At 40.6% G+C, this 17,904-nt stretch overlaps 1 protein-coding gene across 1 annotated transcript in view; it reads left to right on the top strand.

Moving 5' to 3' along the window:
- The window catches only part of EDIL3 (EGF like repeats and discoidin domains 3), a 95,905-nt gene that overhangs the window by 22,444 nt on the left and 55,557 nt on the right, over positions 1-17,904 (top strand). Inside the window, exon 2 of the mRNA XM_041471103.1 lies at positions 5,608-5,789. Within this exon, the coding sequence (XP_041327037.1) occupies positions 5,608-5,789 (182 nt within the window). The remainder of the gene's footprint in view (positions 1-5,607; positions 5,790-17,904) is intronic.

The following is a 17,904-nucleotide window of genomic DNA, read 5'->3' as shown; positions in this document are numbered from 1 at the left end:
GGCATTTGGGGACTGTCACATCACATGATGGGGTCCACAGACACCTCAAGAAGGAATGGAAGCTGTGTCTCCAACCACCTCTCTGCAAAAGCACTTTGGGTAGCACTTATAAAGAAGATTTTGGGGTTATCGCGAGATGGTTGTGACAAAGCAAGCCCTGAAAAAACATCATTTTGTATATGGGTGGGCACTTTGGTACCAGACTCTCAAACACCCCTCTAACAAGCTGCTAAAAATCAGGCTTGCTGTTATCTAAGAGCTGTCCCTGGCAGAGCAAACTTGGCAAGGATATTTGTGTGGCAGGAGGAATGAGAAGAAGAGGGTGGAGAGCAGCACGAGCAGGACCAGAGGTCATCTGTAATCCCACTTTCAGGGTTTGCATTCAGCACCACTGCCAGGCCCTGCTAAGCACAGCCAGGGTAATCTCATTCCAGAACATGAGGTGCTTGGAGGAAGAAAGGATTGCAGATGTCTAAAGCAGATTTGTTTTCTCCCTGCCTCCAATTTTGCATCTGTTTGTTTTGATGACGTTAGCTAGAGGCAGACCAACAGAGGAAATAAGAGTTATATAGTCATGCTGCAAAATCAGGCATGTTTCATCATCAATAACAAGAAACCTTTTCATTCTAGTTGCAGAGGCATAATCATCACATTTCCAAGCAATTTTTAAACCATTTGGACATTTTGCTTAATTTGTGGACAGAAATGTAAAAAATTCAAATTAAATATGCTCAAGTAACATATTTACCCAGTGATTCCTTCTTATTATCTCTTGCTGTAGTAATTATCTTAAAATAGTTTGTCTTTTCTCTGTAAAGAACAGGAATCAGCTACTTATTTCCCTATTTTAATGTTCTTCTGATGAGATATCAATGTATACCACAGTAAGCTAGCTGTCATTTACTTTCTTTTGCTCAAATATTTTTGTTCAGCTGGAGGGATTTGCTGTTGCCAGAGATCAGAGTGGAAGCACAGAACTCATCTCCTTTCTGGGGAGCTGTTTGATCCCCACGCCCTCAGTCTACAAGGGAAATCTGGACTAAAAACCAATTGGTTTGTGGTGCAAAATGGTGCATAATGTTTCTAGATTTAATTAAGGTTGCAAAAGAAGCCTTCAAGGCAGATTTATAACTCTGCTGTCTTCACATGGTGGGGACTCTCAGGAGAACTGAAAATTCACTTTTCCCTTGTTAATTTTTCCCATCCTTCTCTGGATCCATTCACATAGCTCTTGGTACACCTTGGCATTGTTATCTCCATGGACAGTGAGATTTTATGGGCACAGGTTTGTGTTTGGTGAGAAAAAGAGAAGCATTAAATGGGTTTTATTTAGTGCATACCCATAATTGTCACTGTAGGATTAAAACCAATATAACTTGCCTTAGTACTTTGCTTTTTAATGACACTGAAATAACAGCTCCAGATGACAAAATCTGCCTGGAGAATCTGTATCATGTCAGGCAGCTTAATTGCTGTTTAATTTTTCTTTATTTCTTTGCATCAAGTGTGTTGTCACACCCCAATGCGTCTGCCTTAACTAATAAAAATATCCCTTTTTTTATTTAATGACTAACATTGACCAGTCTGAATTGTACACCATCTATCACTGTAGTGATATTATTATTTCCCAAGCTGTCGTGATTTCTGTTAAAATAACCATGGATTTAATAGAAGCAGAAGCATAGCAATAAAATATATTGCATATTGCACTTGTTTTGCAAAATATGCCTCTCAATTTAAAAAACAAAAAGAACTGAAAAAGCTCCTGTTGCCTGTTTTCATTGTTAGTAGTCAGTGATACATCACAGCTCTTAAACACATAGAGAAATAATTGATAACTTGAAGAAAATTGGGGTTTGTGTCTGAAATTTAATATCATGTGCAGGAACTGGTCTGTAACCAGTCTTTTAGTGATAAACCACATTTAATGGAACCAGAGATGGGTCATTCAGCTGAGAGCTCTTAGGAAAAACAAATTTCTTGTGCACTTAGAGAGTAATCACCCCATTAGAGTTTTTAGAAGAAGGAAGAGTGACTTGCTAATCTAGTGGAGTTTTTGGAAGAAATTAATGAGCATATGGCTAAGGGAAGTCCATTTGCTGTGGTATTTGACTATCCAAAAATATGTTCAATATTTGATTTTAATTGATAAAAGAAAGTGAATTGAAAGGTTTTCTTGTAGAAAATTATGTCTGATTAAAATAAATACCTAAAAGGTCAGTAAAAGGGCAAATTAACAGTGGAAGGACCTCACTGACAGTATCCTAATGAAACTCCTGCTGAAATCCTTGCTGTTCAATAAATAAAAAAATAAATTAAAAAAAATAGGAGAATGTTCTGATATTTTAAGAAATCTAATTATAATACTGCTCAGAAACTTTTATCCAGTATCATGCTTTCAACACATCTTATGTTATGTCTGAACTGAACACCAAAGTGGAAAGTACCTATAATGTGGCAATTTTAAATTTTAGGACTGGTGCTTTTTCTTTAGGTCAGATAGAAAAACAGAGAAACGTGACAAAATCATGACTGGAACTGCAAATAAAATAAGAGCTTGTACAATAAAATACCTGTTCCCTGAAGGTAGAAATTGTCTTTGGATTTCAGGAATAATCCTCCTAAAGCTAAGATAAACACTGCTGAGCGTGAATGGTCATAGCTGAAAAAATAGAGTTAAGTGCTCTGCTCGGTAATTAAACTTAGAAAGGAAATTGCCTTCAAGTTAGAAAGGAAAATTCAACTTTGTCTTGTAAGGATTTCACACATATTTCAAATAAAATTTAATGCGTTTCAGACACGAGATGCATTAACAGACATGGCAAATATTAACATGGCTCCAGCATGCCTCCACTTTAAAGTCCCCTCAGAAAACTTCTCTTCCTTTTTCTCACATTCTATTTTTAAATAATTATCAGTCTATGATTGCAGCTGTTAAAGATGGTTAATTTATTCCATTCATGGGTCCTGTAGGTGCAGGTGTGTTGGTGAGTTACACATGCACATAGACACATTTGTGTGAACTTTCTTTTCCGTTACGAATCAGCACAGGTTTTTTTTGGTTTTGTTTTTTTTTTAATAATTAGCTATAAGAAACTTTTGAAAACCTGCACATTTCTTAGGAGAGTCATTTACCTCTGTCTTCCAAGCAGATGCAGCAGTTTGCACACCAAAAGATTCCATTCTGCTTCGATGAAAATACTTCAGAAACAGCTAAGATTCGAATAGGCCTTTCAATCCTCAAGTAATGCTTGATGAAAACACAATGAGGAATGACACCTTCCCAGCCTCTGTGGGTTTTCTGAGTGTGTTCTGCATTGTCCCTGCCCATGCTGGCGACAAAGAGTTTGTTTTCCTCTGGTGCTGCCTCACGCCTGGCACAGCAGCAGGAGAGAGCCGCGTTTTGTCGTGTTTTGTGCAGTTATTACTTGAGTGCTGAAGGCAAAGCTTTTATTTTTGGCTGGTAAAGAGAAGCAGCATGAGGAGTTTAGGTTCTAGCCTAAAACTAGTTCTGAGCTTTGTGGGCTGGTGTGGGAACCCAGGGCACAGGGAATATTTCTCTGCCTGCTCTGAGGGGTCCTGACCCCCAAAGAAGCATTGACTTTCATCCTCACCCACGGAGAAACCTTTCAAGACTTCAAGATATGCTAGAGTCTACAAGAGTGTGAAATAAATAATAGAGAATAGTGTAGTTTATCACAGGGTGAAAGACATAGGTTTTGGGAGTTTTTAGTATGGAGGCAAGATGAAGGACGTAGGGTGTTTTCCCAAGCTTCTTCTTCATCTACTCCATTTTCTGCAGTGCTAGTGGCATAGGGTGATTGGTCAAGGAAAGCCACAGCTTTAGGTTATGTGGACAGACAAGGGATGAGTTATTGCTAGATAAGTGGAAATAAAGTGTGTTTTGAGAGTTACTTGGATGAAACAACTTTAAAAGACCTTGAAACTGTACATCTGGGGCCATTTTGGGGTGCTTTTCCTGCACGCAAAGTCTGGTGCAGATGGCATGCTGAAGTTTTGATAAGACAACAATAAATGACAAAAAGACCAAAAAAGTCCAGTGCATCTCTCTTTCCTGGCACAGAACTGCTCTACTAGGGTTTTCCCCACCAGGGGAACCCACAGTAGGCCCCAACATGGGGCCAGAAATCGATAGGCTGGTAAAAACCTGTGTGAAATCACGGCATGGTGCAAGTTGGGCACTAATTTGTGTGGGGCCAGGATTTCATGTGAGCATCTCCTGGAAGTTTTTAAGGTTTTTAAGAAGGAACACTCCCTGAAGCCCACCTGCATGAGAGCTTTGCTTTACCTTTTCAGAGCACAGGCATGTGCTTGTCCATCACTATAAACAATTTAACACTTCAGTTTATCTTTGTCTCCAGAGTTTATCTTTGTCTCCATTATCACTCCACACCTGGGGACTGCACTTCCCTGCACCATCTCCTGGCTGAGAGGAGCAAATTGCACTGGTCACTTTTTCTTCTCTGCACCTTTAAATTAATGAGGAATTAAATAATTTGTGACTTTCTGCCCACGTGGTGTACGGATTTCGTAACAGTACAGTTTCAGAGTTCATTTTTTGAGGTGCTGATTGAGGTGAAACTCTGCTAGGTTTCTGAGGAAACCTGAAATGTAAATAAACATCTGCCCTGTGGTGCTCAAAATTGCCAAAGTGCAGCTGACCTGCAAAGCAGAAGGTCTTTTGGGCCACAGAGTAACACTGGCCACCAGAATAATTCCTGTGATTGCCTTCTGTCCAGATTCTGCATCAGAACGGAGGAAAGGAAAATCTCAGATACTCAGTCGGGTGTTGAATAGTAGATAAACTGACAATTGTTTGTATATAATGAATTTTCATAATTTTCTCAATTTACATTTGTGGATTGCTCACAATAGCTGAATGCTTTTGTCCCTGTGCCCAGATGGAGTGGCTTCAAAAAAACAATGTATGCAGAAATATCTTGATTTTAAAAAAAGATTAGGTCTACAAGTATTTCTGGTGAATAAATTAATGATGAATGCCATACATAAAATTATGAACACTGGAGCACTTCAGTTAAATACATGCTTTGAGGCTTGCTGATTAAATGGATAAAACTTTAAATATTTTTAATGTAACTGAATGATAACTTATGTCTATTTTCATATTTCTAATGACAAGTGAAATAACAATTTGTAGCACTTTGGTTAAATGCTGAACTTTGAGGGAAGAGAGAATTGTAGTAATTACAGGATTTTAAATTTACTTGTAACAATCATTTCAATATTTGAATTTGAGGATTCTTTTCTTCATTGTGTCCATAAAATCCAAACTCATGAGTCTTCAGCTAGAACAAGCTAAAAGAAATTGAAAGTTTAATCCATTTCATTACTTCTATAATGACATTAGTCATTTGCAAGCAATTCTTTTGTTTTGTTGTTTTGTTTTTTTTTATTTTCTACAAACAGGTGATATAGTCAAGTACCTTGAATTTCTTCTAAGCTGGATTTGGCATGATATTCTGGATCTATTTGTATGCTACTGCAATTACAGCAACTTGGGGCTCAGAACAGTTGATCATTTCAGTCAAATTCTTTTTTCTTTTTTTTTTTTTTTTCCATTTGCAGGGTGCTCTGGCCCACTAGGGATAGAAGGAGGGATTGTGTCAAACCAACAAATCACTGCATCCTCCACTCACCGAGCTCTCTTTGGACTCCAGAAGTGGTACCCCTACTATGCACGGCTTAATAAGAAGGGTCTTGTGAATGCCTGGACTGCTGCAGAAAATGACAGATGGCCATGGATTCAGGTAACAGATGGAGCTGAGGAGGAAAAAAATACCCTTGATTCAATTGCCAGTGTCACTTAAGAAACTGATGAAGACAAGTGGTTAACGAACAGCTAGATTCTTATTCACTGTCAGAGACATAGCCAAGGCTAAAAGGGAATATTTAGTTGCAAAACAGTGATAATCTTGACTTTACAAATGCACAAGCCCCCCCCCCCTTTTTTTTTTTTTTTCTGTAATTAAAAAAAAACCCTGGGCATATGTTCCATTGTGGCTTCTAAACAGTGGAAGCAGATTTATGCAGGCTCCTTTCAAAAAAGCTGCTTTCCACATATGTTGTATTTGGTGGTCAGCTCCTTAGAAGCATACCACAGCTTTATCTCTTTATCTCTGTAGAAGATATCCTAACACGTGCTAAAGGTGCTTGAAGTGTGGTTTTGGCAGTGCCAGAGCATGCTGGAAGAGCTGGTCCTCTTTGCTGAACTGCTCTGGGCACACAGGTTAAGTACTACTGGAAGTAACAAGAACAGTTTTAATTAAGGTTGAAACAGCTGTTAACAACCATGGGGCTGAAAATACACATTTTCTCATCCCACTCAAGCATGGCATTTCTAGAGTGATTCAAATGGCAGTGCCCTCACTGTGTACTGGATTTCTCTGTGGCCAAAAAATTACTTCAGTAAAAGCAGTGAGTATGAAGTCCTGTAGCAGTGTTTTAATGAAGATAATTATCTAGTGGCTGCTGTAGCTCTTTGCTTGGATGGTGTTTTCTAATATATTAATTTGGCATGGCTTTGGCAATTTCAGCTGTTGGTTAATAAAGGTTAGTGAGTTATATATGTGAAAACTTTCTGCACTGATCCTCATGGTCAATGTGTGAGGAGGATGCTTCCCTTCCAGTGAACCCACTGCAGGATTTAGCAAAACATGGTATTTGAGCATTTTATCTGTGAGTATTAAGTTGAACTGTCCATAATGCCCTCATCTGTGTCAGACACACTCTTCTTGAGGCTGCTTTGGTGTTCATGGAATTAATATCTGTTCACGATCAATGTTTTTGCCCTGACTACCATCTTTAATTTCATTGAGAGGCTCCTACATATCTGGGGAGGGAAGCATACACAATTACCTGCTCATTTTTCTTGTATAGAAAACAGTCACAAAGCACTGTTTGATGAAGTTTTCTGAAACTGGTGCAGTGGGAGTGCTGGATTTTGTCACCTCTGAAAAACGAAAACTGGTGTTACTGCTTGTTATTTATTGCAGAGTGAAAACACAAAGGCCCTTGACCATGTCGTAAGTCAGTTTTCCTCCATAAAGATCAGAGGGGTTTGGAAGTCTGTAAAATTTATACATTGAAAAGAACTGGAAAGGATCATGCAGGGGGACCTGAGCAGAATTATTTCCATGGGAGTAGAAAGCTAATGTAATTTTGCATAATGAAAAAGACAGCTTTTGGGCTGTGTTAGAGTGGAGGCTATATTAAATGAGCTGGAGAAAGATTTCAAAACCATTTAGCACTGGCCCCCCAGACATGTCTTTTTGAGGAGAAGAACTGGATGGGGATATTTAATGGTCTGATGCTTCCACATTTGTGCTTGGCACCATGGGGGCAGCTGCCAGGCTCCCTTGGACTTTGCTCCCTGAGAAGTCTTCCCTCTGCTCTTATATGCAAGGAACATCCTTGGGCCAGTGGAGAAAATGTGTCTAAAATCTCAGCCCATGGCAACAGGTCTTAAGAATTTGTTCTTTTTTTTGGAGTTTTGGAGGTTATTCCAGTCCCTTACAGATTATTCTATAAATTTGACAACCATGGGGTGTAAGGACTTTTGAGAAGCTTACATCACACAATTAATGTGTTTTAAGCATTCTCTTATTTTCCTTCTCATTTTTCTTGCAAAATAAACTTTAGTCCATAGTTTTCACAAAACTTCCCAAGTGCTATTTTTAATCCTCTTTTTTTGAGGTCAGAGCAAAATTAAAAAGATTCTTTGTAATTTCAGAGCAGAGGCCTTGAGAGCATTTCTTTCTTTCCTTTTTTTTTTTTTTTTTTTTCCTTAAAACATCTGGAACCAGAAAATCTGAAACAATTTTAGGGAGATGATGGAAGGAAGGTGTACTGCAGAATGTACAGATCTTTTTAGATCTGGCAAGGTGGAGACATCCCCAGACTCACACTTTATGCACAGTAGTTCTTTACATCAGAGCACTGTCTTGTTCTTCAACCATGAAATAAGCTTCAAGAAACAAACACAGCCTGACCCCCACATGGGGGAACAGTTTGACGAGAGCACAAGCAGAAATCCCACGTCTTATTTCTGCACAGGTTCTGTAATGCCCAGGGAGGTGCTCCATAAATGTGTCTGGAGGGATGAAAAAAGTCAGATTTGGGCTAAATTTCAGGCTCATGGGAGAAAAGATGCCAAACCTTCTACTTGGGTTTTTGCTCTGTTGTGTCACCAGCTTCTCCCCAGACCCTACTGGGAACAGCCTGCACATGGAACCTTTTCCATGCTGCTCTGAATGATGAAGGACCTGGTCCAGAAGAAGGCACTGAAAAACGGTGTGAGTGTTTGGCAGAGATTAAGTGGAAAGTTACAAAGCCAGAAAATCCATTTTTAGGACATGCAAATTAATATTTAGCATGGTTGAACCTAAAGCAATCTCCTGTTCCCCTCTTGTAGTTTCTAATGCTAGATAAATTCTAAAGGAAGCCGTGTATAATGGGCAAAATCCCTCAAAGTATGATTATGTACAGGCCTGTAGCTATTTTTGCCTTGTTCCATCATTATCAATTTTCTTTGTCACTTAATTTCTTTATTTATATGCAGCCTGGCAAATAAAAGGTTTGAGTGTTCTGCTTATAACTCACTTGTAATGAGTGCAGAAGTTTTTTTTTTTTTTTCTGTAATCTTTCAGGTGTCTGATACACATGAACTAATTAGTATGCAATTTCATTTTCCTGCATTCTCCCAATGAACTGAAAATTGAAATTGCCATTTTAAATTTACACTCTCAGCATGTAATTAGTAATGGCACTACAATGCTTGTAATTGGCTTGTGATTTAAAGGGTCACTGACCACGTTTTTGGAAGCAAATTATAGCCTGAGTAAGTCATATCTGCCTTTTAAAGTTCTCCTGACCTCTGTTTCTCCTCACAGGTTGGCTGTGATAAAATAACACCTGTGTACTGCTTAGCACTTTATTAGTGATATTAACTTTTATGGTTTGGAAATACAATGACAAAAAAAAAAATCACATACATCTATTCTTCATTAATTGGTCCTGAAGTATAACCAAAATGCTCACACTGACTGTTCCAGTAATGAGTCTTTTTTGTAAACTCCTTTTTTTTTTTTTTTTTAACTGTGGTTTTTCTTTTCCCTTCTGTCCTTTCACGTTTACAGTTTTAAAAAATGTTCGTTTGTTTTATTCTGATTTCACTTCATTTCTGCTCATTCCTTGCACCTGTATTTTTCTATTCCTATGTTAGTTATGCTTTTTAGGGCAGTATGAACCAGAATAGGTATGGGCAGGATTATTGTGTCTGTTATCCCTCTACCATATCCAAAATCAACCTAACAAAAAAAACTCTACAAATCTACAATCTAATGAAAAAGAAAACCAAACTGCCAGCAGGAATGTGTGAATATTACTTCTCTCCAGTGAATTTCAGCCCAGGAATCCATGCCTGTGCCCTTACACTTCTCCTCTCCCAGTTCCACCACTCCCAGGTTGGTCTCCCCGTTTTAACCACCCTCATATTTCCTAATTAATTTTCCCCTATTCACAACTTTTAAATATTTTGTGGACTTTTGGACTCGGAAATTGCTTTTACAAAGTGTAAAACCCACAGGCACCAAGAGCAGATTCCAGCATAGCTTACACCTGGAGAATTTTGAGAAAATGCACTAATTACTGAGCAGCATGCCACTACGTGGGAGATGTGTTTGAACACCTGACCTCTTGCTGGAGACTGTTGTGTATAAATGTAAAGTACTAAATTGAATAATAAACACCATATTTTGTTATCTCTCCAGAGATGTTGGCATGCTTACAAATTTTTAAAATAAAATATTCAAATATTTATTTTGTTATTGTGAGTAGTTGGAGGTTTGAAGGATTAATCTACACAACAGGTAGACTGCTCACTTTGGTTGCAGAATCAAAAGTGGGAAGTAAAGTTGGTTCAGGCTGATTATGCAGCTTTTTTCCTCTAGTTTTTATTGCATACAAGATGATCCCAAATATTTAATCTGGGGTTTCTTCTTCTTCGAAGACTCCATCCCTTTCCATCTATATTTCATATGTTTTTTCTGTTTGGAATCAATTTTGAAAGTCAAGTTGTAACTTCAAAATGGAAAAGCTATAAGTCTTAGACTACATGGCAAGAGAACTATAATTCTATAATTTTTCTAATGTATTCCCCAAACCTTTTTTTTGACATTATGTGTTAAAATTCAGATGAAACACAATAATGAGAAATACAGCAGTTTGATGGAAAATGTGCCCAATCTCTGATTGGCAATTTAAATATATTAGTACTCCAGTCCAAAGTAAAATACCTTCGGTTTATTTACAATATCAGCATGTCTGTTTTAAATATTACTTTTTACCTTTTTAATTTAGCTTCCTTAATAACTATGCCCAGCTGTAAGAAAAATTCTTCACTATATTTCTTGAAACTATGAGTAAACACTTTTGCTGCAGAGATTTTTAATAAAAAAGATGACCTGTGATGGAAAGGGACCTAGCCCAGCAGAGTCAGGGCAAAAAATTTCCCTGATCTCTGTCTTATTTATTTAGCCTTTCTTCCTTTAAAAGCACAGAGAATGCTTAAAAAAAAAAAATGTTTAAATATATATTGCAACATTATTGCTGTTAGGTAGAATTTATATTTTGATTGAGGCTTAATTTGTTTTTTACACAAGTGTCTCCACACCACTTTTAATTTCAATCCCACCTCTGGCTCTCAGCCTCACCTTTTTGAGACTTTCAGTTCCATGACATAATTAACTCTGTGACTATGAATCTCACAAGCCTAATCATAACAACTATGACACACAAAAATTATTTGTATAAAAAACCTTAAGTTCCATCATTCTTATCCCCAAGCAGAAAACCACAAAGTATTGTGTAGGTTTTTTCCTCAAAAAAAAAAAAAAAAAAAAGAAAAAAGAAAAAAAAAGGCAAGGGAAAAAAATTTAACAGCTTCTTCATCAAGAGCTTCCAAAGAGCAAGTACACACCAGGTGATAGCTATTTGCTAATGAAATGATAAAACCCAAAATACACAGAGGCCTTGCAGAACATTCACTCAAACATCTGTTGGTGAGAGCTCCAAGCAAACTGCCATCTGTGAAACCATTCATTTTGTCAAAGTTCATTTCCTCATTCATGAGCACTGGTGTACAGGCTTCCAAAAATACCTGTCACTGCAGCTTAAATGTTTTTTATCACTTAATGTAGCTCTCATCTCAGTGTCAGGTGAACTTTATGAAGCACAGTCTCAGAGTCATCCTGCAAGGTAACGTGCACCACATAGGAAGATTTAAGCTGCTAAGTTAAACGCTAAAAGGTTGTTAAAGTTCTTCTTTTTATTGTCAATATTTCAAAATTTGGCTCAAAATCATAGAAGGATTTCCTTGGAGAATATTGGTGAGAGGCAGTAAGTACCTGAAAGCCCTCGGCTGTGGAGAACAGAAACTAATAAGGAAAGTGCAGTTGAATTAAAACAATGCCACACAGGCCCTTTGATCTGCAGGAATTAGAAGAGGTTGTCTGCTAGCCAAAGTCTGCCATAAATTCACTGACTTCAGTGAACTCAATACCAGTGTCTGCTGTCTGCAGACCTCCCTCAGCATCTAAACATTTAGCTTACAGGCCAAAAATGTAATTTATGTACTCAGAGAAGAAAACAAGGGAGCTCAGAGCCTATTTCTTAGTGTAATCATCCACAGACTCCCTGGTGCCCCATGCCTTGGTATCCGTTTTGTATCACATATCCTGCTTTCATCCCAGGCACAGACACGTTCAGACAACTTTGGGCTGAGGTTCTGGGTGCACAAAACAGTTCTGAGTCAGCGTCCTCATGGCAACTGAGGCTTGATGCTGTTATGAACACCATCCATAACATGCTCTGTCACCCCCCATGCCAGCTTTCCTTAATTACCCCACCTAATGTGGCTGAATGGCTGAAGGAACAGGACCTTTAAACACTTTATCCCCTTCATCTGCAACACTGTGCATTCCAACTAGATTTTTTTTTTTCCCATCTGCCACTCTGATATTAAAAGCAATCAAGTCTTAGAAAGTCATGACACCAAAAGCAACCAAGGTGTGTCCATGTGGGTTATTGCATCAGAAATAAGCCCCAGCACCTCTGTGGTGGTCCATAACAGAATGATGTGTGGGTATCATAGTCACCTGTGGGGAGAACAGCATCCAAATCTGTGAGATGATGTCATGCTGATGTGTGATAGTCAAAGGAGTAATTTTTACCTCCTAAACACTCGCTTAAAAGCAGGCAAAGTGAATGATCCTCACCTACAGTCTCCATCCTGCTAGACTTGACTTCTAGAAAAGTGTTGTTTCATGTTATTTCAATAAAACTAAGGTTCAGGGAGCAAAGTTTCAGATAAAGTAAGACTACACGTCAGGATATTAAGATTTTTTTGGTGTGATATGCAGGCATATGTACACAATCCCAGGATGGGCCAGCTTGGCAGGGGCCGCAGTGCTCACCTGGTGCCACCTCCCTGCTCCAGCAGGGCCACCCCGAGCACACGGGATTGTGCCCAGGTAATTCTGGAATATCCCGGTCCAGGGAGGCCCCAGAGCCCCTCTGGGCTCTGCCGGGGCTGGCTCTGCCCGGGGCAGCGGCTCTGCCTCCCGTGAGGGGAGCGCTGGGCCCAGGCCCTGCCCGGGGCTCCGGGGCCATCGCTGGGCCCGGGGCAGGGCTGGGCCTGCCCTGACCTCTGCTACAGGGACGGACAGGGGGACACGGGACAGACACAGGGACACAGGACAGACAGGGACAGACAGGGGGACACGGGACAGACACAGGGACACAGGACAGACAGGGACAGACAGGGGGACACGGGACAGACACAGGGACACAGGACAGACAGGGACAGACAGGGGGACACGGGACAGACACAGGGACACAGGGACACACAGGGACAGACAAGGGGACACGGGGACAGACACAGGGACACACGGACACACAGGGACACAGGGACAGACACAGGGACACACAGGGACAGACTGGGGACACGGGACAGACACAGGGACACACAGGGGGACACGGGGACACAGGGACAGACAAGGGGACACAGGGAGAGACACAGGGAAATGCAGGGTGACACGGGGACAGACACAGGGACACAGGGACAGACAGGGGGACAGAGGGACAGACAGGGACAGGCAGACAGGGACACAGGGACAGACAAGGACACAGGGACAGACACAGGAACAGACAAGGACACATGGAGACACCCAAGGACAGACAGGAACAGACAGGGAAACATTGGGACACAAAGGGGGACACAGGGACAGACAGACAGGGACACAGGGACAGACCGGGACCCCAGGGACAGACAGGACACACAGAGACACAGACAGACCCAGAGGAACAGACTGGGACAGGGACAGACAGGGAACCCAGGGACAGATGGGGACACCCAGAGCCAGCCAGGGCTGAAGCCCCCCTCTCCAGGCTGAGCAGCCCCAGCTCCCTCAGCCCTTCCTGAGATGCTGCAGGTCCTAACTTTCGTCCCTCTCCCTCACTGGACCTGCTTCAGCAGCTCCCTGTCCTCCTGTCCTGAGCAGGAGATGGACGCTGCACTCTAGATGTGCCCTCACAGGGCTGGGCAGAAGGGCAGGATCCCCTTCCTGACCTGCTGGCAATGCTCTTTCCAATGTCCCCCCAAACCCCATGGACCTTCCTTGCCCCCAGGACACTCTGCTGGTCAGGAACAGCTCATTGCCTGCCACAAAACGCCAGGTCCTTCCTCACAGAGCCACCCCAGCAGGTCCCCTCCAGCCTCTGCTGCTGCCTGGAGCTGTTCCTGCCCAGCTGCAGGACCTGCATTTCCCTTATTAAGCTACAGACCTTTCTTCCCCGCCTAATTCTGCAACCTGTCAAAGTCCCTTGGCAGGGCTTCACAGCCCCTCAGGGGTTTTGACCTCTCTTCCCAGCCATGTGTGGTCAGTGAGCTGCTGAGGACCCCTCATGCAATCACTGAGGAACAAGTTAAACAATTCTTTGCCCCAGTATTGAACCTTGGGGGACACCAGCGTTGGCACATCTCCAACCAGACCCTTGACACTGATTGCAACCCTCTGCTGCTCACCCATTTCTCAGTCCAAGTTTATCTCACCTCAGTTTCCACGGCCCCACAGCAGTCCAGGCTGTTGGAGGCACAGAAAGTCACCAGCACCATGAGAACTGCCACAGACAACAAGGGCTGAAGTCAACTCACCCTCCTTGACCTCCCCTGGAAAAAGTGGCATGTGTTTGTCATCTCAAAGACTTTCCAATTTAAGCCATGCACTAATTCTGTGAACTGAAAAATGGGAGCATATTTTACTCTTACACTCTTAGACCCTTTTTCTTCCATGACTGGTTAAGATAAAAAGACATTGTTCAAGCCTTGACTGTCTCAATGAGACTTTTCAAAGATTGTCTACCACAAAACCAAGCAATGTTTAACCTTTTTTTAACCTTATCTTTTTCCTGCAAATTTCTGTACAAGGAAAAATATTTTGAGGAAAAATGTACATCTAAATACGAAAAATGTCACCAAAGGGTAACTTTTAACATTCCTATATGAACTTTTTTTTTACTTCTGAGTCCTAATTTCAAAAGCTAATAAAAATATTTAATGAGTATGATTGTCAGGATGCCACAAATAGCCAATTTCTTAGGGTTCAGGAGATATTAATAATTTCAGTCAACTTTCTGTGTTCTGTATCATTTGTGGGCTGTGAAATCATTTGAGTGGTGCAGTCTTTTCATCAGTCACACAGCCATCTGCCCCCTGTGTGCTTCACTAGCCCTTCACTCCCCTTGTGTCCATCCCAAACCTCGGCCTCTCTCCCCACACAACCAGCCAATAACAGGTTATCCCCAAAGATTCAATAGGATTACCTTGACCATGAAGAAAGGGGATAAAGATACATATTTTAATACAGGTTGTGCACCATTTGATAGCACTGTTATCACTAGATAAGTTTATTCTGGGAATGTGCAATGGGATCTCACAGTAGGGATCTCACAGAGTCAGGGGAGTGTGATCTCCTGGGAATTCTCAGATTTCAGATGGTTAATACTCCTTTCATCAGTGCATTGGATGTCTTTTCAAACCTTGAAACTCTATAATTGCATGGCTTCTTGGTCTGGGAACATATATAGGACCTAGAGAAAGCCCACTGAAGCCAGAGTGGGAATTTTTCCCAGCTGTCCTTCTTGGGGCTCGAGAGAAGATCATAATTTTCTTCAGAGTTTTTACCAGAATGCATCTGCCAAAGTGTCATAAAAACAAATGCAAAGTGTGTGAGAGAAAATACCTCTCAGTATCTGAAGTTATTTCACAACCAGAAATTTCCCTGGGTGTATTTTCATGGTGATTTTAATATTGCACCTTTTTGAATTCCCTTCCTTTCCCTAAGGAACACTGTTTTCATGTAGGATGAAAAGAAATGCATGTGTTTTTGACCTGAGTCTGACATCACATCTTCTAGATCTACGAGCTGTTGATCAAAGCTCTTTTACAAGGGGAAATACATGCAGATATTTTCACTGGCATTTTTATTTACATATTCTTAGGCTGATTCTTCAGGATGTCTTCTAGACATTATGGGGAAGTTCTTTCTGAGATTCCATTAACATTCCCAAGGCAGGAAGAGTTTTCATAAGTTCAAAGTATATGAAGAAACTAATAATAGAAATAAATGACCTTGGTGTTTCTTAGGTAACATTCAGTTTCAGATAGTTAATACTCATTTGATCAATACTTTGCAACTAAGATGATATTTTTCAATGCTAAAAACTTCTGAACAATGTGAGATTGATTATTGGCCCCTTCTTGAGATGGCAGTCTAAACCTGCCAGTGTTTGAATAATTCATATAACCCTGTTAATGGCATTCATAACAACTACCTTTGGGACTAAAATAATGACTTAATAATAAGAAGGAACAGACTAAGCAAGTTTTTTAGTCTGTCTAATTATGTAAACTCTCTGAGGCATAAATTGAAAGTTCTCAACAAAAGACAAATGAAGTAGGTGCTTTTTGATAATTCTCATAACATATGTTCCTCCACATTAGCATTGCATGGGCCAAACAATCCTTGTATTTATGTTTTCCATACAAGTAGGATCTAACCTATATTTTGATCTCTTTACAGAGAGGCAAATTAAATTAGTGGTCCAATTTGCATCTCTGATTCTAATTTTAAGCAGGTACATGAATAAGTCTCACTGAGGATGGCAAAGGTGATGAGTTGTTTTTAGAGGGTTGGCTGAGGCTGAGATGCAGGTGGGTAGAGGGAAGTCTGAGAGGCGTTTGTTTTTACCCTGAGGTGTGATAAACTGGAAACAGCAGGAGGATGAGTTTGCAGAGGACGTAATAGAAAAGGTATGAGGGTGCTTTGCTGGACCTGCATCCACATAAGTGAAACAAAATTGGCTGGGATCAGAAACAACCTGAGTTGCTGAACCTTTAATTGGTCTGTCCTCAAGGTACAATCCCACAACCACACTGGGAATTATAATTTTTAAAGCAATCTGTAACAAACATTTGTTCTCCTAGCCTATTACAAGACAACAATTTACACTATCATGTCAATATTTTTCAATAAAACATGTTTTTCTCTGTGGGGCAGACCCCCTTCCAGCATGTCAGCAGCAGTGGTGCTGTGGATAAATCACTGCATATCCTCGCTGTGTGCTGCTTAAAACACACATCACTGCCACTGTGCTGACTGCATTAATGCCCTGAACTAAATCCAGGGGAGCTCTGCTGACAGTGCTGATTAGGAGAGTATCAAAAAGCCACAGACAGGCAAGACAGATGAGCACCTTGTGTGCAGGTGCCAGCGAGGCTTTGCAAGGGGAAGTTAATAGTGACTGACCTGCTGTGCCCTTCCTGCTCCTCATCACCAGCCCAGCTCTGCAGCTGCTGTGGCACCAGGGTGAAACAGCAGTTTGTCCTGCTCAGACTGGAGGAAACAGTCTTGGACGCTGAAAAGGAAGCATAGGAAGGAGCTTTCAGACTCGCTGACTTTCCCAGTATTGAGGGGATTGTGTCAGGTTGTTAATTTCCTGAGTTTATTAAAAAACATTTCTATTGGCAAGTATCCCTATTTTTCATCAGAAGATGTTTGTCTGGGTGCTTTCTATCTAGATTTGTCAGAATTACAACTTCAGGGAAAAAAAAAAAAAAAGAAGAGACAAAAAAAATTAAATTTCAATCCGTCAAAACCTGATGAGATCAGCAGGGAAGGGTTGCTGTAATAAATCTTTTAATGCCAGTATAACCTTGATCTCTTATTCAACCCTGTTTTTATGTGAGTAATGGTGAATAGCAGTAAAGACATATTTACTTTGTGCTAGAAAAGATGAAGAATTATTTATGACAACACTATTCCATCTCATAACTGAAACAAGTAAACACCTTTGTTCTCCATAAAATGCATTTCTGTTTATGAATCTAAAACTACATTTAAGGACTCAATGACTCAAGGTTTCATATAGGCTTTAATTTGAGCATTTCTGGAAAGCTTGCTCTTGAGGAACACTTCAGGCAAGGCTGTTCTGCAGGAAATGTTACTGGTGTTATTGCTAACAGTGAGATAACAAATGAGGGGAATATGGTTATGGATTCTGTCCAGGAGCATCACATAGGGCTCTTTCTGAAGTCACTCTGTCTTCTCATCCCTCTTCTCCTCTCCTGCCTGCAATAATGTAGATAAGGCCGATGCAGTTAGGTGGGTTTTTTTATCTTTTTGCCCATTTTATAGCTTCTGCAAGTGAATATGCTAGCATTTGATCATAAATTGTAAGAGGAAGATGAACACCTTCCACTGGAGCTGTCCCAGTCCCTGCTGTTCTGTTACATTCACACATTATGAT

This window comes from Pyrgilauda ruficollis, unplaced genomic scaffold (genome assembly GCF_017590135.1).
Source record: "Pyrgilauda ruficollis isolate IOZ18807 unplaced genomic scaffold, ASM1759013v1 scaffold256, whole genome shotgun sequence".
Classification (NCBI taxonomy): Eukaryota; Metazoa; Chordata; class Aves; order Passeriformes; family Passeridae; genus Pyrgilauda; species Pyrgilauda ruficollis.
Note: the sequence above shows the minus strand (reverse complement) of the source record. Positions and strands in the feature narration are given on the sequence as shown.